Consider the following 21,876-nt stretch of genomic DNA (forward strand, 5'->3'; position numbering starts at 1 on the left):
AACCCAAACACAAAGTGCTAAAGCCCGCGTAGGGCCGTCTGGGGAGCAGGCTGAGTGGGTCCTGGCTGGGGAAGGAGCCCAGGAAAGGGGCCGCCTTGTGCCTTTCCTCTCCCTCCGCGTCCCCCTCAGCGGGACGGGCTCCATGCCCGCGGCACGGTGGCGGGCAGCGGGAGAGGTCTGCCCTCGGGAGGAAGGTGAGGGGCCGTGCGAGGCCTGCGGCCTGCGGCCGGTCACCCTCAGCCGCCTCCGGCAAGACGCAGCCCCTCACCGCGGTCAAGGGACCGCTGGGGCCGCATGAGAAACCGGGCGGGCCCTGAGCGGGCCAGCGGGCCCGGTGGCGGAGGAGGCGCCGCTCCGCTGCCCCGCTCCTTTTCCTTCCTCCCTCCCTCCGCCTCCCGCGCCGCAGAGTGAGGCGGGCGGCCGGCCGGCGCCGAAGGAGGAGGACGAGGAGGAGGAGGCGGCGGCGGCGGCGGCGCGGCCGCAGGGACCCCGCCAGCCCCGGGACGCAGGAGGTACCGTGGCTTTGCTGCCGCTTCGGCCTGGCCGCCCCGCGGGCACCTGCCCCGCCGTGAGGGGAGGCGGCGGGGTGGGGGCTGCTGGGGCACGCCAGGATTTTTCATGTGGAGAAATGGGGGGGGGGGGGGAAGTTGGGGTTTTTAAAATAAAAGTTGGGTGGGAACTTTGTGGGACAGCGGGCGCAGGGCGGCGGCGGGCGCTGCCTTCCCCGGCCCCAGCAGGCGGGAGGGCGGCTGCTTCGGCCCGGCTGCCCCGGCCCGGCGAGGAGACGAAACACTGGAGACTTGCCTTAAGGAAAAACTCGGTTTTATGTAAGCGGGATCGCGGGCTGGGCTGGGCTGAACTGGGCGCGAGGCAAGCGGGCTCCGCCGCCCCGACCCTGGCTGGGGGCGGCTCCCTCGGCCCTGGCCCTCAGCCCCTTGGCTGAGCTGACAGACAGGCGGCAACCGAAAAGTGACTAGAAAGTCTTATGAGACACCCCGAATCGGGGTGTAATGTCTTAATTCTCCTCTTTTATTTCTGGCGGCTGTGGTGTGGGGAGAAGCAGGCTTGGTTTGCCACTTTCCACGCAGAGCTCAGGGAAGGACGAAGGATGTCCCACCGGACAGGGGTTGTCCCCAGGGCATCAGGCAGGCTGTTTAGGTTCCAGGTCTGGCTTCATCCTGCTTTGCACGATAGCAGGCAGATGAGCCCGCGGTGCATTTCCATCCCAATGGTGTCGTGGGCCTGTCTAGACCCATGGTGATACCCGTCACAGCGCCCAGCCCCAAATGGGCTTCTCAGAAACAGCATGTGGTTTGAGCAAAAATTTGAAGTTTTTGCAGATTTCTTGTGAATTGGGAAGCGATCTTGAGCAAACCACGGTGTTTCTGGGTGCCTTGCTGCAGTTAGGCACGATGCAAGGGCTGAGACTGGCCAAACTGGCAAAGTGGAGAGGGGGTGCTCGGCATGGTACAGGCACGGTCAGACGTGCTGGGACACTGTCTGACAGCTGGCAGTAGCAGGTCTCAGGAGAGAAACTGGGAATGTGTGAAATGGGATGTAAATCAGCATTCAGGTGTATTCTGCGTGGGCCTTCTGAATGAGATTCTGCAGAGCCCGTAGGATCTCTCTCCCTAAGTCAAATTAAAACCTGGTGTGTTTGCACCTGTTGCAGTTGAGTATATCTTGGTTAAAGTAAAAGCACTGTGGGGTTGTTTTTTACGCAAAGGTCCTGAAATATGGAAATACTGCTTATATGGGTGCTGTGTGACAGTAATACACATGGCTACAGCATTTAGTATCCTAATTGCACTTAAAGGGAACTGATTATCAGAACCCCACTATTATTTTTTCCTGAAAGTTTTTGCTTTTCACTATACATGAAGAAAGTTTCAGCCTGGGGAATAAGCTGAGTAGAAAGCTAAAAATCAGGAGTGGGATGGTTTTCAGGCCTCTGTGGTCCACACTGATCCCCATTCAGTGTTTCTTGTACAGTTGCTGTGAGTGCACATGGTGTGCCCCCATCGTACAGCAAGGAAATGCCTCAGAAACCAGCATCTGCTAAAAAGAGCTAGTCTGTTGGTCTTTGCATGGGGAACTATTTACTCTTACTGAGGCTGCTCAGTGCATTTATAGTGAGGGTGCAGGGGAGGCAGTTGCTGGAAGCATCATGTCCCCTCCATTTTCTGAGTTAACAACCTGGACACGTTTGGGAGGCGTGAGAGCCTCCCCGACACCTCTGCCTGGGGTATCGCACTCGTGACACAGTGGAGATGTGGGGTCCCAGCGCAGCAGCCATCGTTGCCAGCGTGGCTGAGGGAAGCTCGGCCTAGGAGCCAAGCTGACTCTGGTGGGAACTCGGCATATTCCAGGGCAGAATCCAGTCCTCCACCAACACGGCCCAGTTCACTGGTTCGTGGGCTGGGTATGGGCTTAGAGACCACCTCCATCTCAGATTCCTGCAGCAGCCTTCCCTCCTTGTGTGGGTAAAAGCTGCCAAATTCAGCCTCTTAAGTGTGCCCAGCTGCTGCCGCGTTGGGGTGCGAGAGCTGCCTCTGCAGCCTGTGACATGGAGGGAGGGACGGATGCTCGGCAGCTCAGGCATCTGCATCCATCTGGAGCTGTAGCCATCCTGCTGCAAAGGAGGTGTTTAGCTGTGGTATGTGTGAAAGTGCTTGCATGTAGCCTGGCCCAGGTCTCTCAGTCCATAATATTATTTGCCATATAGCACCAAAATTATTTTTCCCACCTCTGAAAAACACCAAAGAACCAAACTGCAGTCTGTGGCAGCACCCAACGCCCAGATTGCAGGGTGCAGCAGCACTGGGGTGTGAGTTTTGGTTCCTGCTGCCAGGCACCACAAAGTAGGGGTCATCAGAAAATGAGTTTTGGTGCAAGTGCACCTAAAACTCAAATGTTTGCCTAGAAACAACTGATGTAGCAAGCAGTGATTTTTAATACTGTTGGCTGGTGGTTAAAACCCTATGTAACGGGGGAGGAGCAGAAAGCTTCCCTGAGAGTGGTGATGGATCAGTGTACTTTTATATTCTCCTTGGCCTTTGATCCCAACTCAGGAAACCCACTCTGCTCAGGGAGACTTAGAGATATTCTTGGGTCTTGCTGGCTGAAGTGGGAGGTGGGTTACATGTTTTGCCGAATAGAGCCTCCAATCAAAACTTCAGCATCACACACCAGACATGAGAAAAACTACTAAGAGTCAAAGGTGAATGGCATCATGTTACATCTGGGAGGCATTTACTGACTGAAACTGAAAGCAGAAAATGAAGGAGTGCTGATTCTGGTTGGGCACACACCGCAAATTCACCCGTAGTTTTAACCTCTGTGGAAGAGGCATTGAAAGAGAGAAAATCACAGGTGTGCCGCTTTGAAGAGGTAAGGAGTTGGAAATGCCTTGGGAGACTGAGCTGTGCAGTTTTCTGCTGGCTGTTAGGCGAGACAGTTCAGAAGAAGCCAACCTTTAAGAGCTCCTAAGGGTCTGATCTGCTTCCCTGAACATGTTTGAAGAAGCTTGACGCTTCTAGGGTGGTAGAGTTCCCTAAAAGGACTGAGCAAAGGGGAAAGGAGCTGGTGTGTTTCTCTTAGCCCTCTTTTCTTTTCTACAGAGGATTGTCTCAGTAACCACATCAGTATTTTTCAGTTTCTCACGGTGGAGTCTTACAAGAGCCACATTTGTCTTTGTAGACGGCAAAGGTTTTGAGGTTGCATTTAGGATTTTTCCAGCTGCGTTGCATGGTTTCAATGCTCTGCCTTTACACTAGCTTGTGGAGAATCTGAAACTGCAGCTGTGACCTCTGCCTACCCCCCACACCCTCTGCCCAAAGACTAAGCAGCTTTGGCAGAGAAAAATTGGGAACATTATCTTTCTATAGTGGCGACATTGTTAGTCTCCTCTGTTAATTCACGTTATGCTCTTAACAAAGGTGTTATGAAAATAATTGTATTTATATGATGATAAGCGCATTTCTGCAAAGTAATATTTAGATATCTGTGTTAGAATGCAGAGGAATAAGCATCTTGCAATTTCTATACTAGAACAATTAATTTTGTTTGCTGTTTATTTTTAAACAGGGTAAATTATGTTTCTTCAGGATGGTGCTTGCTAGCAGTCACTCTGCTGCTGCATTTACTTGATGGGGATCGTTCAGCTTTGACAACACTATCCAGTTTTAAGTGCTGCAGAAAGTTTGTATGTTGGATCTTCACAACCGTGACCCAGAATGTACTGGTGTGTGGGAACTGAGGAATCCGCTATTTGCAGAGAGCGCAACATGGATCCACAGAATGGTAAACAGAACGATTTTTCTTTCCTGTTCACATTGGGAGCAGAAGGTTTTAAGAGAACTCAGTAGTCAGCTGCCACGGAGTTTCAATGAAATTTAAATATATGAAAGGGCTCTGAGTGATTTGAGCCCTAATCTTTGAAATAATCTACGGTATAGATTGAGGGATTTTATTTGCAAGGAGAATGATGTTGAACTACTCAAGTGATAAGAATAGCATTCCTCTGAAGACCGATTTTCTCTAAAGGCCTACAGAATTAGTCAATATATGTATCATGTCTCACCAGTTCCTAAATATGTTTTAACAGATCTGTGCTTTTTCGGCATGTGAATGCAAATATGTTCCCAGCCACTGATGCAGTGTGTATTCAGGGTATGAAAGCTGCTAAAGTCGGAGCGTCGTTTCTTAGGCTGAACAGATATCAACCTGCTCCAGTTTTACTGTCAGCTTTGATTCAGTGGCTTGCAGTGATTTATTGTTGGGCCAGATCAGAAGGTCTGCATTTATGTAATGTAATAAATCCATAGGTGGAAATTTCTCTTTCCAAAAGGACATATGCTTCAGGTTGCCTCCTGTTAAATTTTTTTTCTGAACAGCCAAATTATTTTTGGATGATTTTTATCGCTGAAACCCTCAGCTCCTAGGCACTGCTGCATTTCTCTGAGTCAAAACCCAGTTATGTTTCTGCATCGAGAAATAGCCTTCTGGTTATTGTATAACGGTATTCCCCCCTTGCAACAAGCAGTTCATTAGGAGGCAGCATCTGCGTTTTAAGTGTGGGATGAAGGTGTGTTTGACGCTTTGTAGTGAGTAAGCAAGCTTCAGTAGAAGCTAATGTTTTTGCAGGCTTATTTTGGATTTTATCAGCAACTATGAAGCAAAACCTGATACTTTATTCAGAGGCTGCCTTATCTTGTTTGAAGACGTTTCTCACCAGTGTCACAGGGAGCTCTGGGAACTCTTTCCTTTCTCTGTATGTATTCTGCTTATTCTGTGTTACTGATCTTTTTGTTGGTTTTTGCTTTTGTTAATTGTCATTGTATCTTTCTATAATAATCAGGAGCATTTGGTTATTGAATATTCTTAACATTCTTCAATTCTGTCTTCTGAGTTTCTCTCTGGAAGAATTTATCTCCACTTGAATACTAAGCTATAAACCATGAGAAGAATTTTAATCTGCGCTAATGATTCACAAGTGTTAAGAATTGCTGAATTTTTATTCTGCAATAGTGATTTGACCAGTTTTTCTCACTGTTTAATGATACAGTAAATAAACAAATTAGTTTATGAGTGAGTAATGAGGTGAAAAGTGAAAAAGGTATATTTTCTACAGTATGAGTTCAGTTTTTCTTCTGACAACTTTATTACATGTTTCTGTTATATAAGTATATTCAGTTAAACTGGTTAACTAGAAGCATACAAATCTTACTGGTATAACTCTTCTGTACTTACATGTCTGGGTTATTTTATTTGATAAACAGTGTTGGAAGACTGGCAGAGGGATCCTAGGAAAGCTTGAGATCCAGTACTACTCTGGTGGATTTGCTCTTTATAAGCATACTGTACATGTTTAAACGCATTTTTATTTTGGGATTGCTTGAGTCCTGCCAAGAATAATTGTCATTAGCCAGCCGGTCCACTCCCTAAGTTATCTGGTCCTTGTTCTGCGTTTGGATCCTATTACACAGCTTGAACGCAGGAACGCGGTGACTCATTCAGCCTCCACATTTGAACCTATTGTTTACGTGCATTTATTAACAATCCAGATGCAGCCTCCTGCTTCCATTCAATGGGAACCACTGGGAAGGGGAGTGAGATCACAGATAATTTCTTTAATGCAAATAACCTCATTAGTGCTCGCAAAGCTTGGAGTCTTTTTTTCAGGCAGGAAGGACAGGAGTGTGGATGTGAGGGGTTTAACAAAGAGCACAGCGTTGCCTGTGGCCCCGTGATGGGTCGGTTGGATCAGTGTGGCGTTACAGCCAGCACAGTGCTGGAAGCACCTTCCAGTGGGTACCATGTGCACCTGGTGCCTTGATCATGTGAAAGCCTTAAGATTTTTAGGGCTTTTTTTTCCTAACAGCTATACATTTGGCCAGGTGTTTATGTGGAGAACAGGTTCACAGCATCATTGACTCTAGTTAGCAAATGTGACATATGATGCAAGGGCTCACCTTACTGCTCATGTCTCCTCTGCTATTCCTCTCAGCTGCGGCAGTGATCTTGCCTGTATCCCAGCAGGATGCCCACTTACCCTGAGAGCGGGCGAGCTGTATTTCAGAACTGGACCCTGTATACCCTCTGGGGATGGTGCTGGGCTTGAGTCGATGATGCTGGCTGAGCATTCGCTGGTCCACAGAGAGGATTTGCCACTGGAGTACAGAATAACGCTCCGTTTTGGGTGCAGTCAGCATCTCCTTTGCCTCCTCAAACACCGCATCCCCTCTCCTAGATTTATTCATCTTGTTCTAATTAAAAGAAAGCAAGCAAGTAGAGATACGGGGGCGGCTGCAGCCTCTTATGAAGCACGGATTTGGGGTTTTTTTTAAACTTGGTTAGAGAGCTCTACATAATATAGTGGAGGTTACATAATGTGAACTTGTAGGGAATACAATGGAAGCCCAAAGATATCACTGTATGAATGCCTAGAACAGAATAGAGATTCATCTCCTTTCTACAGGCTGCTTGATTTTTGAATCTTGTGAAATTTTCCAGCTAGGATTTAATTCTCATGTGAGTTTCAGAAAAGATGTAGAAAAGCAATCATTGTCTTCTGAGATGTAAGGGTACTTTTGTTAAAGAGCTTATTGCTCTCTTCTTCAGAATTTTATTCAGTCACAGAGCGTTCATATGCCACTTATGTCTCTCGGAGGTGGAATTGGATTATCCTTCCAACACACCAGAGGGTGTCTCTTCTCTCCTGCAAAATCTAGAAATGAACACTAAAAAGGGGTGTTATGTTGCAATGTATATAATATTACATCATTAGGGACAATGATGCCAATGATAGTTGTTTAAAATTTTATAGTAGCTTTGTAGATGTTAACTAAATGAACCTTTATAACTTCTTCTGAGGCAAATCTGTTGTAAGCTGGTGACTTTCAACTGTCCAGGGAAGCACAGATAGACATGTGCAGTATGCCTGGAAAAGTGATCTAAATATTAAAATGAGGGAGCAAATAAGTAACCAGAATATAATGACCTGAGTTGGCATTTGGAGTGGACCAGAGGCTTAAAGCTATGCTTCAGAAGTGCCGTGGTGACCCTGCAGCTCACAGGGCTTTGTATTTTCTCAGAAAGAACCACCGTGATGGTAGTGACCTTTGCAACCCTGTCTGGGCCCTCGCTTGGCTCAGTACTGACTCAGAGGGAAAGCTGCTGCCTGCACTGCCACTTCCTGAATCATAGAAAAGTCTCCAGTGCAATTAAGAAGAGTTTAACTGGAAGAGTTAAAGAGTCGTTTTAACAAGAAGGACTGCTCAGGAGCTAATGCAATTTTATATGGAAAGTTTCACAACAGATTTAATGGTGACAGTTTGAAGTTAGCTAATAGCAAATGAAACGGCTTATTCTCCTGGGACATTGCTTTGTGCATCCAGCATCGCTCCCCTGTTTGCATGAGGGCAGGACATTTGCAAATGTGACCGAGGCCTTCGTCATAGGGCAGCGGTTTGAGGAGGTGACAGGACTGTAGGTGGAGGGATGGAAACTTTCACAGACTCTGCACTTGCTCTCTGTTTTGTACTTGCTGGATAAGCCGAGCTTTCCAGGCTGTCAGTCTGGCACTGTAAAATCCACTTAAAAAATAAAAGTCTACAGGAAGAACCTGACTTCTTTATAGCAATAAAAGCAGGCAGAGCTCCCCTGCTCCTGGATGTGCATGTACATGGCCTCCAGACGAGATCTTTGCTGTCGTTTCCTCATAGTTCTGCACAGTTGATTTGTTACCTTAAATGTGAAGGGCAGGAGCTTGCGTTTGGTAGTGTGAATATCTTTGCTTATAAATCTTTCCTTCTGAATAGATGAGTGAAGAAAAATCAGCGTTTGCAGCACCACTTGTATCACTTTGTTCCTCTTGAAATCCCCATGTAAGCCTCAAAAAGCTGTGCGCATGGGGCTAGGGCCAGCAGCTAGGTCTTGGGGTGTGTTGACTTAGCCCCATCTGTGGCACGTTGTGCTGTATAACAGGGAAAAAATACTCGCACCCTCTATCCTACTTTTTCCATCCATGTAGTGGAGATAGTAACATTACCCTGAGTCTACTGAGGCAGCGTGGCGGTGAGAAGGACAAGGAGAGCATCTGGGAGGTGATCTCAGCGCACAGAGCACTAGAGACCTGCAAAGTGTGTTGGTTGCTTGAAGTTCTGTATAATCAGACTAAATGAGCCTTGAAGGTTTTCTGGTTTTCTTCCTACTCATTAAGCTGCGAGTTAATTTGAGTCCAAACAGCAAGTTGAAAGTATTCCTACAAGCAAAAAAAAAACTACCCCCCACAAAAAAAAAGCAGAAAATAAAACAGGTATCTTATGTGAGTTAGTCTTACTGCATCATGCCCTGCAGAAGGAGAAGTAGGAAATGCTAGGCAGGAATAGGAAGTACACTAGTAAAGCAGTAATAGGCTTGTATTTTTAAACATATTTAAATACACACTTCATACAGAAGTGGTGCGATCTCACATGGGGCCAAAAGCTAATGCGGAAGGCTGGTCTGCAGCAGAAAACACATGTGGTTAAGCCTGCTCTCCTGTGCAGACTGTAGCAGAGCCGTGTATTGCACCGTCTCGCTGAACTGAGCCTGGATTTCCAAAAAGGGCAATGAATGCCGGGGCATGTACAATTAGGTGCTTAATTTAAGATGCTCTGAACTGATTTTCAGAGCCTAGATACTAAGCACTGTCCTTTAGACATACCCTTAGATGGCCCTTGTATTTTGAACCAGGCAGCAGGAGGAACCATTTGTCTTTGAAAATGTGTTCTTGTGCATGTGGAAAGTGGTAGTTTGGCTTGTGGATGCTGTGCCCCTCAGGAGTTAAGGAAATACAAAGGAGCACTTAGGTCTTAGCAGTGGCAGGACCAGCTTTTTCCCTGTAAATACCATAAAAGCCAGCCTGCTCTTGAACTTGAGGTCTGTAGCAAGGAGGGCAGAGCTGCTGGGAGTGCCAGCAGTGCGGTACAGACTTTGAGAAGCTAACTGAGCAGAGAGTCCAGCCTGAAAGCCAGTTTGATTTACAGACAGGAGTAAAACATTGATCTTTATCTGAGCTGTATCTGACATTATCTGCTGCTATACAGTTTTATTTTTCTACCTTTCAGTTAAAATGTATTGGTGGTATATTACATTAAAATGTCATTTATGACAGCTCTGTCAAGAAGCCTAGAAAAAAACAAAGATAAGGTGATAAGGTAGTAAAGAAAATCTTTTGTCCCTAGAAGCTGTACACAGGGATTCCTTAACAATGTTACTAATGTGTGATTATAAGGTAGATCTCAGGTGAGGGTTGACACTGTGGTTATAGAACCTTTGTCCTCTGTTTCAGTGGGAAAAAGCAATTTACAGTGTTCACACCAACTCAGTCTTTACCAGGCTTGTAATTGATTTATTGTTTTGTCAGTGATGTTGCAGGCAATTCTATACTTGCATTAAAGAAAGTGCTATGAATTTATTATTTTTTTAATCCTCTCCAAAGCCTATGGGGGCCTTATCCAAACCCCATTAAAGTCTTTGCACTGACATGACAGGTTTGGGATCAGATCTTCAGGGATCCTCACAGCATTAAGTCTGTGGTTTGTTTATTTTTAATTTCTCTGATTGATAAAGGGGCTGCCAGGGCTCTGCTTGGCAGGAGCAGCTAACTGGGAGGAAATGTTTGCATTGCAGATGAGGATGTGGGGAATGGATTTTATACCACTCACCTCCCAGTCTGCTGTATAGGTGAAGTCTGTCCCTTAATAGGTTCTGTTTCAGATTTTACATCAAGTTAGGCTGATATTTAATTCCTTTCCTTAATCTGACTCTGTGTGCTCATTAGTGGGTCAGAAATTGCTTATTTGCATGATTATGTATCACCGCAGCAGCAGCCCTTTTATGTAAGCTGCTGATAGTTTCACAACAGAAGTGTATCCATGCTTTGAATTTGTGCCTTGCTCTTACTTAAAGGGAGGACTTATAAAAGAAGTCTTTAAGTATTAGGGAAGGCCCTCAACATTCAAAAAGCCCTCCTGCAGTCAGAGGGGCCCTGGGGGTCAGCAGTTTCTGGTTTAAAAAAAAAGAAAAAAATGCACTTTCAGAAATTACAAACATGTACAGCTACGTGCAGGCAAGCTCGGTGAGTCTGATCATGAATCTGAAATGGAGTCAGCAAGGACATATTCAGACTATGTTAAAACATGACAGTTGAAAAAGATTCCTATTGAACAAAAGCAAAGTTGATGTAGTAAAATCTGGGAGTTATGCTGGTTTTGCAAATGCCCAGTCCCTCCCAGTATGATGATTACCCACCATATGCATGTTGGAAAAGAGAGTAAAACCCAGGGATGTCTTTGTAGATTATGTATTTTTTGCAGGGGCACGTGTACCTGCTGGTGAAGGTGCCTAGACAACCTTCCCTGGCCCAAGCTCTCCTGGCACGGGTACTCGTGGTGGTGGGACGTGTTGCTCCAGACAGGCCAGTAGGACTTGGGATCTGCCACGGAGCTGCACAGAGCAGTGGGAAATCTGGTGCAGGTCCTCTCTTTTTCAGCTGTCCCTCTCCGATTGGGGAGGATGGCAGATCTGTGGTGAGCTTCAGGAATTTCTCAGCCGCAAAGACAAGGCCCTTGTTGTTTCCCTCCCAAGGGTGAGGAGAAAGGGTCAGTCTGCTACAGGAAGGGTGGGAGGAAGAGGACGGGTGAAAGGAGCAGGGACCTGGGGTTGGGAGCTGGAGGAGCAGCTTGATTTCATTTCTAATAGTCAATATGTGGCTCCTAAGCATAAAGGTTGGCATTTGGGATGCTGCTGGGGAAAGCTTAGTCCCAGGCTGTCCACAGCTCCTTTTCTGTGCATAGTTGAAAATCATGGAAAAACAACGAACCAAAGCAGTGATTCAAACAAGAAGTCTGGATAAATTTAGCTCAAATATTCTCGGTATGTTTGTGGTCGCTGTGGAAATTACATCACTGCTTGTTTTAATGATCAGAATATCACTTGGAAAACTGGCACAGCTACCAGCGAAGAGCTCAAAATGAAATCTTTTAAAAGCATGTATGTCTTTGGAATTGCTTCACCTGCAGTTAGTTGGTTTTGGGGTTATTTGTTTTATTCCCATCTTGGTTAAGGAGTATTTTGACTAGAGGTTATTGCTGCTTAATTGAAAAGCCACAAGGTTTAGAGCTGATACACTCTGCAGTGTGATTACTTACTTCACATAAAAATTCTGTCTCAGGAGTAAGATTTAAAAAGACTGCTGGTAATTGCTGAAGACAAGATCTCCTCCAGAATCTGCCTGCATGTCTTTCTGTCTTGAACATCAAAGAGCCTTTGAAAATGCTTTTATTTTTGCATCAAACAGGAACGTTTTTTTTCATAACACTAATGGACAAGACCCCTTTTCAGATCTCAAATGTAGCTTGAAAACCAAAAAAGTCTAGCTCCTTAAGTGGGCTTGTAATCATGGTCACAATTCTCCAATGAATTGCACCTTGGACCTATCACACAATGGCAGGGTGGGAATAAAAGCTGTCAAATGAAAGTCATTTGCATGGATTGGACCAGGTTCTCGGATGCAATGGATCTGAGTTCATCCAAGATTGGTGGGAAGGGGTTGAAATATACCTTGTGTAATTTTTCTGTCTCTACCTTGGAGCAGCCATCTAAAAAAGCTGTGGGCTGCAGCAGGTTCATAGCATGTACCTTTGTTTGAACATGGCATCGTTCCAGGCAGAGTCCTTGTCCTCTCTCCACTGAGATGAATGCTGATATTGCCAGATATCAGGAAGACAAAAGGGAAATATCTCCCCATTCCCCCTCTCTGCAAATGCAAGCACTTCTGCCACTTGTAGGTTTTTGTCACAAGTGAGGGAAGGTTTTATTTTTTTTGGTAGCCCCCTATTAAAACTTTGGCAGCACATCGCTACACAGCCTGATTCAGGACCAGCACTGTCTTGGCCAGAGGTCTTTTCATCAGGCTTTCTCTTCTGCTCTGGACACAGCTGTTAATCTAATCTTCCCTCTGCAATATTCTGTCCTGGAAACCAGCATCTCAGAGGATCTGCTCCTACTTGTATGGAAGCTGCTGGAAGTGCTCACATTGAGTTCAGTAGAAGCTGGAGTGGAGCCTCACTTTCTCTACTGTTTTGGTTTTTTTTCTTTACCAGACTATCCCATTCATCTCTTTCCTCTGATGCTCTTCTAAGCTCCGCACTTCCCTTAGCTCTGCTGTTGCCAAATTGCCCGTTCAACTCTCTTGATGCCAACTGTAGCCAATATCTTGATTGCATTTTCCTTTCCTCTGCATACGACACTTTCACCTAAACTAGAGTTCTTGTTGTCTTGGTGATAGATGAGAAGTGAGGATAGCAAAGAGTAAGGTATTTTATTAGGCTAGCAGACACAGTTAAAGAAGCTCATTGAACTGTGTCTAACATGTACTAAGCTTGGATTTTGCTGCCTGGGGTGTTTACCCCCTCAAATCTCTTGAAAGGCTTCTTCCCTTAGATGTATCTGCTTTTTCCCAGATCTATTAGTTTGTTTAATAAAAGATATTATCTCTTTCTACAAACTCCCCTCAAAGTAGCCTCTGAAGCTGTTATCATCTCATGAGTTATAACTGTTAGTGCCTGGTAACTGGATTAACTGCTGTCCGTGCGTGAAGTGGGAACGCAAGATGTAGGACTGGAAGGAGTGTGTGGGTCAGTGTCCTGGTGCCACACTCCTAAATTTTATGCAAGGCCTGTTTTAAGCGAATTGATTTGACTGTTGCTTCTGCTTTTTCTAGAAGACTGTTCCAAAGCCTCTTTTCTCCATTGCTTTAAACTTTCTTCTAATTGGAAGCCAAAATGTATTCATACCCTGTACATAAATAGCTCTTCTCCTCCCCTGGTGTCTCCCTCTGGATGTATTTATAGACAGTACTCCCATCCTCATCCAGCCTTCATTTTTCCAGGCTCAGTAAGCCAAGCTCTTTTCATCTGTAGTTTTGTAATTAGACTGTCCATTTGTTCGATTCATCTTCTCCACCTCTTCCAGATTCTTTTAATCTTCCTTGAGCATGATATGCTGGAGTCATGCAAGGTATTTTACTTATCTTTTTAATGTTGCCTTCCCTTTTTTCCTCATCTCTGGCCAGCCTTTCCAGAATCTTCATATGTCCAGGTTCTGTAAGAGACCTGCTGTGCTCCTTGGGGAAGGGAGGAGGGACACTGGTGGCCGAGCAGGTGACAGCAGCTACGCAGGACCCCTGCTATGTGATGGAGGGATGGAGAACTGGGCCTGCTGCTGTGGCCCAAGGGGACCTGATGGAGCAGCTATGAGCTTCATCCTTCCGCTTTCATCAGCTTTCTCTGAAAGCCCCACTGGCGCTTGTCTTTCCCAGCAACATCCGTGGAGTTTCATGAGTTCAAAGAAACCAAAGTTAGCCATGAAATTTTTTTTTACGAAGTTTCAACTGAAATCCAATCTTGGTTTGGTTTCATGGCTATAATATTTGATTCAGCTAGACAGGAATGGTCTCACTAGAGACAACTTTCATCATTTAGTAATCCTCTTTCCAGCCATGCCTGGAAACGAACACGAAGAAAATCCAAAAGCATAGTCTTACTTCTGCATGCTTAATGTATATCTTCCAATTTAAAATTTGGAAAGCAAGAGTGGCATAGCTGGCCTTGCATGCAAAAGCATATTTCTGAATGATTCAAGCTGTAGGATTGGAACCAAATCACTGAGGCCAAAAGACAAAAATAGAAACTTTCACTTAGAGCTGAGTCATTTGTATTTTCAATACAGCAATTGGCTCTCTGGCTATTTGGAGCTCTCTTGGTTCCCTCAATCTCTTTCCTTTGGGGGTGGAAATGAACACCATCGATGTTCTCTATGGTCTTTGCTGATCCTTTGCACCCCAAATTGGGCAGTATGGGGGGGATGCGGGGCATCCCCCTTCACTGCAGGAGCCAGCCTTTGCCCTGTGCTTGCCCCATCCCATTCCTTCCCTGCCCAAAGGCTAGTGGTGTGTCTGCCAGCAATGATGATGCCTTCATGAGACAACCTGGCTGCTGAGAAATGTGTTGTGGCCGCTGATGCTCTGAGTGCTCCTGCAGATCGAAAGGGATGAACATGTGTACATGAAGCTGCTTAGGCCTGACACTCGTACTTGGGGGAGAGGGCAAAACCATCGCTGTCATCAGCAGTGGCCCAGTTTGTCATGCTGGTAAGCTGGGGATGGCAGCGTTAGCGAAGGGCTGCCTGCTTGTGTTTGGTACCCAGCCGCTTGGTGAAAAGTCAGAAAGAGAAGAGAGAGGAGGAGGCAGCAGCCTCATGTTTGCTGTCGGCTGCTGCCATTTGTTTGGGATGTGGAGGTTGTCTTGGTGCTATCTGTTGCAGCTTTATAAACACAGAGGGTGAAACTAAAGGTGGGGTCTGGAGCAATGGGAACCTTGTGTGCTGGTATGCGCAGCCAGCTGGGGATTTGTGTAGGGTACACAAGAGGCTGGCTGCAGCCCTCGGAGCCCAGGTGGGAGAAAGGGGTGCCCAGTCACAGTGCCGATGAGATGCCTCTGCTCTAATTCTACAGTGAGGATTGAAGTCCTGCAGCCCCTCTTCCATCAGGCATAGTCCAGGGCAGTGGAAGTGGTGTGGGCAATTTTAAAACAGCTGGTGGGGAGCATCATGTCTAAGGCAGAGCAAAATGGGAATGACCAGTTTGGTTTCATTTGAACTTCTTGGACAATGCAAATAATTTCCAGAGCCCTGGGAATCTGGGAGACGTACACACAGATGCAGGAGCCCACTCAGATCTGGTAGAGCTTTTTAGCCCCAGCTCAGTGCTGGCTGTGACTGACAATTTCACACTGCCGTTCAGGCATCTGTGATACTGTCCACTAAAGCCTGCTGAGCCTCGATGTTAGTAGTATTTGAGGCTTTTCCTTCCCTTCTTCCCCCATTATCCTGGATGATGGAGAAACAATTGTGTAAGTGCAGAGCTAAAGCTTTTGGAGGCGTCTGGTTTTTGTAATTCAGTTCTTGAGCCCCTTAAAAAGGCAGAAGTCCAGAGCATTTTTCCATCCAGGACTTAATATTTTCCTTTCAGGTTTGCATTAGCAAATTTTTTTTCCTTGCAGGTTAAGAGTGTTTCTAAACAGAAAATTTCCAATGGCTCTGGTGATAATTGGTCACTTTGCATTGCTGTACCTAAAATTGTCAGTATGCCCTTTACAAGATCATGTATGCTTGCTGGAAAATGTTTAATGCGGATCGGCACTTTGCATGTGTGGTACCGGCATGTAAACAATTTAAAAATAATTCCAGATTATGCAGTAATAGTGAAAAAGATCCCTTCGGTACTGGATTTGTGTCTTTGAAGCATTCTTCTGTGTTTCAGATCTGGTCTTTTGTAGGATTATAAGTTTCCTTTTGGGGCAGTGAGCATCGATTATATGTTGTAGATATGGGTTTCTTTCATACTCAATATATCATCTTTTCCACTGCCTTGGCAGGAACATCTTAGTGTAGAGCCACTCCTTTAATTAGCTGAAATAATGGATGTTTGGGTGAGATGCAACCGCAAAAAATAGGCAGAAAAAATGTGTGTAGGATTCCTTCTCTGTCCTGAGAATCTGGCACATCTTACTTGTTGTGAAGAGATATTAATCAGGGTCACAGGGGCGTGCTCCAGTTCTGCTGTGGTCTCTCCTGTGGGGATGCTGAATTTCCAAGATAAACCATCCTGTTATCTCTCAGTTGGATTTACTGTAACTTTTTCTCCTTGTCTTCTCACAGGGGGGTTTATATGTGGTTCTAACCATTTTTGAATTCTGCCAGGGACATTTTGTATCAGAGTTGGTTGGGCCATATGTATTTTGCCTAAATCTGAGAACAAGGTACAACAGGTCATGGGGTTCTTGCTTCAGGACTCTCCTTTGAACAGTTCTGGACCAGGCCCTAGCTGTGGGGCCACTTGGACCGAGCGCATGTGGGAGGCAGGGGGAACAGACCTTGGTCCATGACTGTATCTTTTAAGAAGTGAATGGTTGAAATAAATGAACAAAACCTTTTAACCCTGTTTTTAAGTGTCAGCTAATTAGAGGAGGAATGCAAAAGGCTTCTTTGTTTCTTAAAGCATTTTGACTGACCTGAGCTGATTTAATTTTTTTTTTTTTTATTAAAGAAGCCAGGGTTTTGTTTTTTCTTCCTGGTTTGGGAATTATTTTTCAGTATCTAAAAGATTTCCAGAGGACTGAGAAATTTTTCTTACCCATCTAGGTGGAAAGCACAATGTAGGACAGATCCATCATCCTTCGAAATCACCAGAGGCTTCCCGTTGGCTGTTGTTTGGTTTATTAGTGTGAAGTTTTTCAAAGCAACAGAATATACATGAGTCTATTACAGAGACTCAGAAATAACATGGCTTTCTGTTAATTTTGCAAACCAGCTGGCCAAAGCTTCCATAGAGTAGTACTGAAAAATGTTCAGTGACACTTGTGAGTTTCTAAGTGTTTGGGGGGGGTAGGCTTTAAATATTCAGCACATCTTAAACCTCATCTCTGTCCCATTTTTTGTTTGCTCTGTGGCAGCACTCACAAGTCAAAATGGCAAAAGATTAAGCTGGTAAAGGTTAGCTGTAGCCATCTGGTGCTGTTGGGGAATTAATGTCTGAGCTTAGCCCAGAGAGGCGGCCTTCCTGCCCACCCCCATCCCCAGATCCTCTCTGAACCAGAGGCTTGGATTTCACTGTAATGGGACATGGAGATGAAAATAACTGTCAAGGCTAAAATGTAGTAGTTAATTCCGACAATGAAGCAGCCAGCCAGCCAAAAGACGCTGTAAGAGCTGCTTGTGCCGAAACAGAGGTGGGTGGCTAACAGTCCAAGGAATTAATAGCTTAATTGAGCATCACTGAATGGGATGCTGTGTTAAAGTAATCATCTCCATTTGCTCCTGTCTCTGGAAATACCTGCACACATTATGACAAGGTCAGTAGCAGTTTTAAAGTTTTATTATTATTGTAATTCTGATTTGGAGTAAGTTAGCTTCCTGCCCTATTTTATCTGTGTTAAACATCTCATTAACGATTCTATGATTCATTTATATCTTTCTCTGCTAAATAAAAATATTGTAGTTACTTGCCAAAGAACTCCTGCCTTATCGAAGGACTAATGTAACACTTACAAACTCTGTGAGTGAATGTGTCAGAGACAGGAATGCAGTGATTTGGGGTATAAAGATAATAATCATCTATAGTGTGCTGTTTTGTTATGCATCTGTTTGCTGATTCTCAGCATTGACCTGCAAACCCTCACCTTTTTGCTGAAAATGGCATGCTGTCAATTTAGAAATATTAGATTTTTTTTCAACTGCTGTAATAACAAGCCCTGAGATATGGTGTAACTACATATATCTCTGAAATTCTCATGGTATCCTTTATTATTAATGAGACTTATTTTTGTTTTGTTTCTCTGAGCTGGGACAGCAGTCTGTTGCCCTTTAAAAGCGATAGTCTTGTAACCTTTGAATGGCAATAAAATAATACTGCTTTTTTTATTGATAACCTCTGATTCCATTGGAATATTTTTTAAAAGAAAATTCGTTTTGCGCCTAGCTTTTGTAAAAGGCTGTTAATGCAAAGCCAAGCTTAAAGGCTACTTCCAAAGCAAAAAACATTGAAATCAAGAGTGGCAAACATTTCCAAAGTTAGTTGCTTTGATACAAGCTGTTAAGCGGCATGAGGAATAGATGAAGGATGCATTTTTAACGTCGGCAGATGCCTCCTGTTTTCCCCTCATAAACAGCATTTGGTTTGCTTACACTCATTAGAAAGCAAGCAAAGAAAAGAAGCCGTGGGTCTACGGAGAAGTTAAATAAAGATGATGCAGAGATGATCTGAATGACAGGGAGTAAACGTCATGACCTTATTTTCATTGAGATTCAAACGTGTTAGAGAAATGAACCCACACCATACCACCTCAGTTCAAATAGGCTTCATTTATCCGCTTTCTTTCTGCAAGCTCAGAACAGGGGTGCTGATGTGAGGCAGTGGTTTTAGAGGAACCTGTGCCAACATAGGAACCCCCAGATCTGTGTGCATAAAGCAAAAACTAAAGGAAATCACAATGGGTGTGTAAGAGTTTCTGGAGTTTCTAGTAGCCTTTTATTACGGAAATATCCAAGAAGTACTGCTAGAATATCATAACTTGCTATGCTGTTTTGCATATAGCAATGTGCGTTGTCAAACAGGAACGTAGACTCTATTGTGCAAAGTGCAGAAGCCAGTTTCTAAACCTGTGCAATCTAAGAATTAAAAGCACTTTGTTACATCCAGGCTTAAATGCTCAGCATGTTGCATCATCAAGTCCAGAAATAGAGGTTCAATATTATTCAACTTCAGTATTGCTCTCGTATCATGTTGGTCAAGGCTACATGCAAGTGAGGTGTGAAAGCCACTAAGAGCTCAGGTAAAGAGAGTGAGATTTCTGGGGTTAAAACCATAGGCAGAATTTCTTTGGATTTTGGCCCAGATTTTTGCTAAAAATGGCTCATGCATGTATTGGCAAAATTTTATTCCCAGCCTATGTGAATGCCAGTACTGATGATAGTTCAGTCATGCATCTTGTAGGAATAAAACAGGCTTTAGTAAGTAGAATGTAATTTTCCTCATTTTTTTCCTACTGATGAGTATAAATTAAGCTTATAAAATATGCTGCTTCTTATTTGCCATTTGTATTTCAGAAGTCAATATATCATTTACTAAGTCACCAGGAAGTCTTCTGTGAATTGAGTAATTTAGTTGGTGAGATGCTTAGCTTTACAGTGGATGGCTTCTGTGTTTTTTGGGAACTTAGGAATGGATGGCCCACCTTCTCTCATTTAACCTTTGAAAGATCAAGTTAACTTTGACAGATTCATCTGAGTACAGCTGTTAGTTGAGGGCAAGCTTTTTTATCACTCTCTATCTCACCAGTTTTGCTCCTTTCAGTCTTGTAATTAGTTTATTTGCAAGGTCTTTTTTTTTGCTGAAGACCTTCAGCAGCATTTTTCCTCAGATCTTAGGCAGGAGGTCAGTTTACTCTGCAGAATGCAATCATAGAATGAAGTTTTGATGACAGTTAAATAAGAAACTTGAATGATAAGCAGCATTATCTTTCTGCCAAGAATACTTAGATATAAATATATTGGTTTCAAACAGAATTGCCCATATTTCTTACATTCAATGAAGCTTTTATTGACTTCTACTTGATGGATGTTCAAATGTTCAAAACTGGGCAATAAAAAGTTCTTATTTGCCTAAGACAAGACTAAAATTGAGTTTAGGGACCAAAATTAATATCCCAAAGACTATGATTAAACTGCCAGGTAACTCTAGGAGCATGTAAACTCCTCAAAGCCAGCCACTTGTGACCCTTCCATTCCTGGAGCATCCAGAAGTGTACACCTAACATACATGAGCAGACTGCGATGGCTGATGGCCAGCCCATGTTCTCCAAACAGTGGTGATGGTAAGAGTGGTTGTAACTAAGCCATTGCACTCGAAGGACTTAAGAAATTTTGAAGTGGCCAAAAATTTAAGAGGAAGCATGACACATTAGCCACATAGTTTCATGAAGTAGTCACTGGGTAAAACACAGAAGTGTTCGTGGGATTAGGGTCTAGCTTGCGGAGTTCCTCCTTCCCTCAGTTACAACATTGTGGTCCTCCTTGTGCTCCCTGGCCAACTGATTTGGTAGTCCTCCCTGCACAGTGGGGCAGTTCCAGTGGGAGAGGTGGAAAATGCTCCTGTAAGAAGAGCTCTAGCATGCAGGATGTGTGAGAGGTTGGCTGGAGACGTCTCTAATAGATGAAGAAGTGACACCAGGATCTCCCAGATCCCAAATGAATCTCTGACCGTGAAATACTTGTACCTCTGCCTTCCCTGGCCATGATTTAAAAAGAAAGATGGCCCTGCTCAATTCTTTGGCAGAAAGTATGTGCCTTTACATGTGGAATTGGCTGCAGATGTGGGTCTTGAGTGATAGTCCCCCAAATGAGGATAGAGGCTGGAAAGAAGTAAAATTTTGTCCCTCCTTTCAGCATCTTTTTAGTAACCAGATTGAAGTTGCTGTGCTTTGTCAGCCTCGATTTGCAGGGCTTCCTGCTCAGCTTTCCAGCTGTTTTGTATCTCCAATGTGAGGCATTTTTTCCTCCAAGGGGAATTCCAGTGCTTTTCTCTAGGTTCAGGATTTCATCACAGGGTGCCAAGCATGGGGAGGCTACATGTTCCAGTAACTGCAGTGTTTGCTTGGATCTGTACTTCTTGATTTTACCTAGTCCAGTTCTGCGTTGTTTAGATTGGAGGGCTATTTTACTTTATTCTCTCTTTTATCACCCTTTAAACCGTTACTTGCCTAGGAATCATTTGCATTTCCTACTTTTGGTGTCCATTAAAAAGAGAATTAAATCTTATGCAATATTCGTAGAGATCCCTTACATGTGAGTGATCTGCTTTGAAAGACTGGACCAAATGCTGAATAAAATTCTTTTCCCACATACCCCCTAAAACTACAGAATTATGAAGGCACTGTACCTATTAACATGAACTCTGAGATGCTGTTTATTATGCTGTAATTTAACATCACATTCATCTGCCTTGATTTCTGCTGCTTGTCCTTCACACGTTCTGCATCGTCTGAGAAAGGTTATTGGTGTGGGCACATTTGTAATGGCATGAATCTCTGGAGCCGTCTCCGATGTCTGAGTGATTTGAGCTTCATTTAAATAATTGATGAGAAGTGTTAGTCAGAATGTATTGGTGATTCAGACTGCATTATTCAATGATATTTACTGACAGTTATAGATTGATTCAAATTTACTTCTTTTTCCAGGCTGCATTAAACTAGGCCCTGCATGACATATGTGTCTATTAAAAAAAAAAAAAAAAATCCTTGTTAACACATATGGAAATCTGTGAGCTTAACAGCTTTATTTAACCAGTTGCAAATAAGCAATAATAATTAATAATGCTTACCAGGAAAAATTGAGTATGAAATGGTCTCTTTTCAAGTCAAAAGTGCTTCTTTTCTCTGTCCTGCATGTCGTTCGGGAATAGACCTGAACATCTTACTGGTAATTCAGTGGCTTCCCTGCAGCTCTCCCTGCTCTGGTAGTTGGGGGTGGGTGGGTGTGAGACTTCATGGCTGTCTCTTCGTTATCCATCCACCGCAAGCATCTTCTGTAATGGTTTGCAGCTTTTAATCTTTGACATGTGAAAACTCTTCTGGCTCCTAACGGCATTTAAAAAAAAAGAAGTCTAGCCTAGGAGACTCTCCAGGATTGATCACGGTGACACTGGGCATCTTACATAATCCCCTTTTACTCTGTTTTCCTGGAGTAAAAATATTCCCAATTTCTTTCATGTTC

The 21,876-nt window shown here is 44.2% G+C and overlaps 1 protein-coding gene across 7 annotated transcripts in view; it reads left to right on the forward strand.

The window, feature by feature from the left end:
• The first annotated feature begins 335 nt into the window (after positions 1-335).
• LRRK1 (leucine rich repeat kinase 1) overlaps positions 336-21,876 on the forward strand; it is an 81,243-nt gene continuing 59,702 nt past the window's right edge. For 2 of the 7 annotated variants that reach the window (XM_054836853.1, XM_054836856.1), the window contains exons 1-2: positions 3,115-3,390; positions 4,087-4,302. In XM_054836853.1, the coding sequence (XP_054692828.1) occupies positions 4,236-4,302 (67 nt within the window). In that variant the 5' untranslated portion in view covers positions 3,115-3,390; positions 4,087-4,235. Of the gene's footprint in view, positions 513-3,114; positions 3,391-4,086; positions 4,303-5,049; positions 5,273-21,876 lie in introns of those variants that run through there. The other 5 variants (XM_054836861.1, XM_054836854.1, XM_054836855.1 and 2 more) reach the window with 5 other exon arrangements.

Source organism: Grus americana, chromosome 10, assembly GCF_028858705.1.
Source record: "Grus americana isolate bGruAme1 chromosome 10, bGruAme1.mat, whole genome shotgun sequence".
NCBI lineage: Eukaryota > Metazoa > Chordata > Aves > Gruiformes > Gruidae > Grus > Grus americana.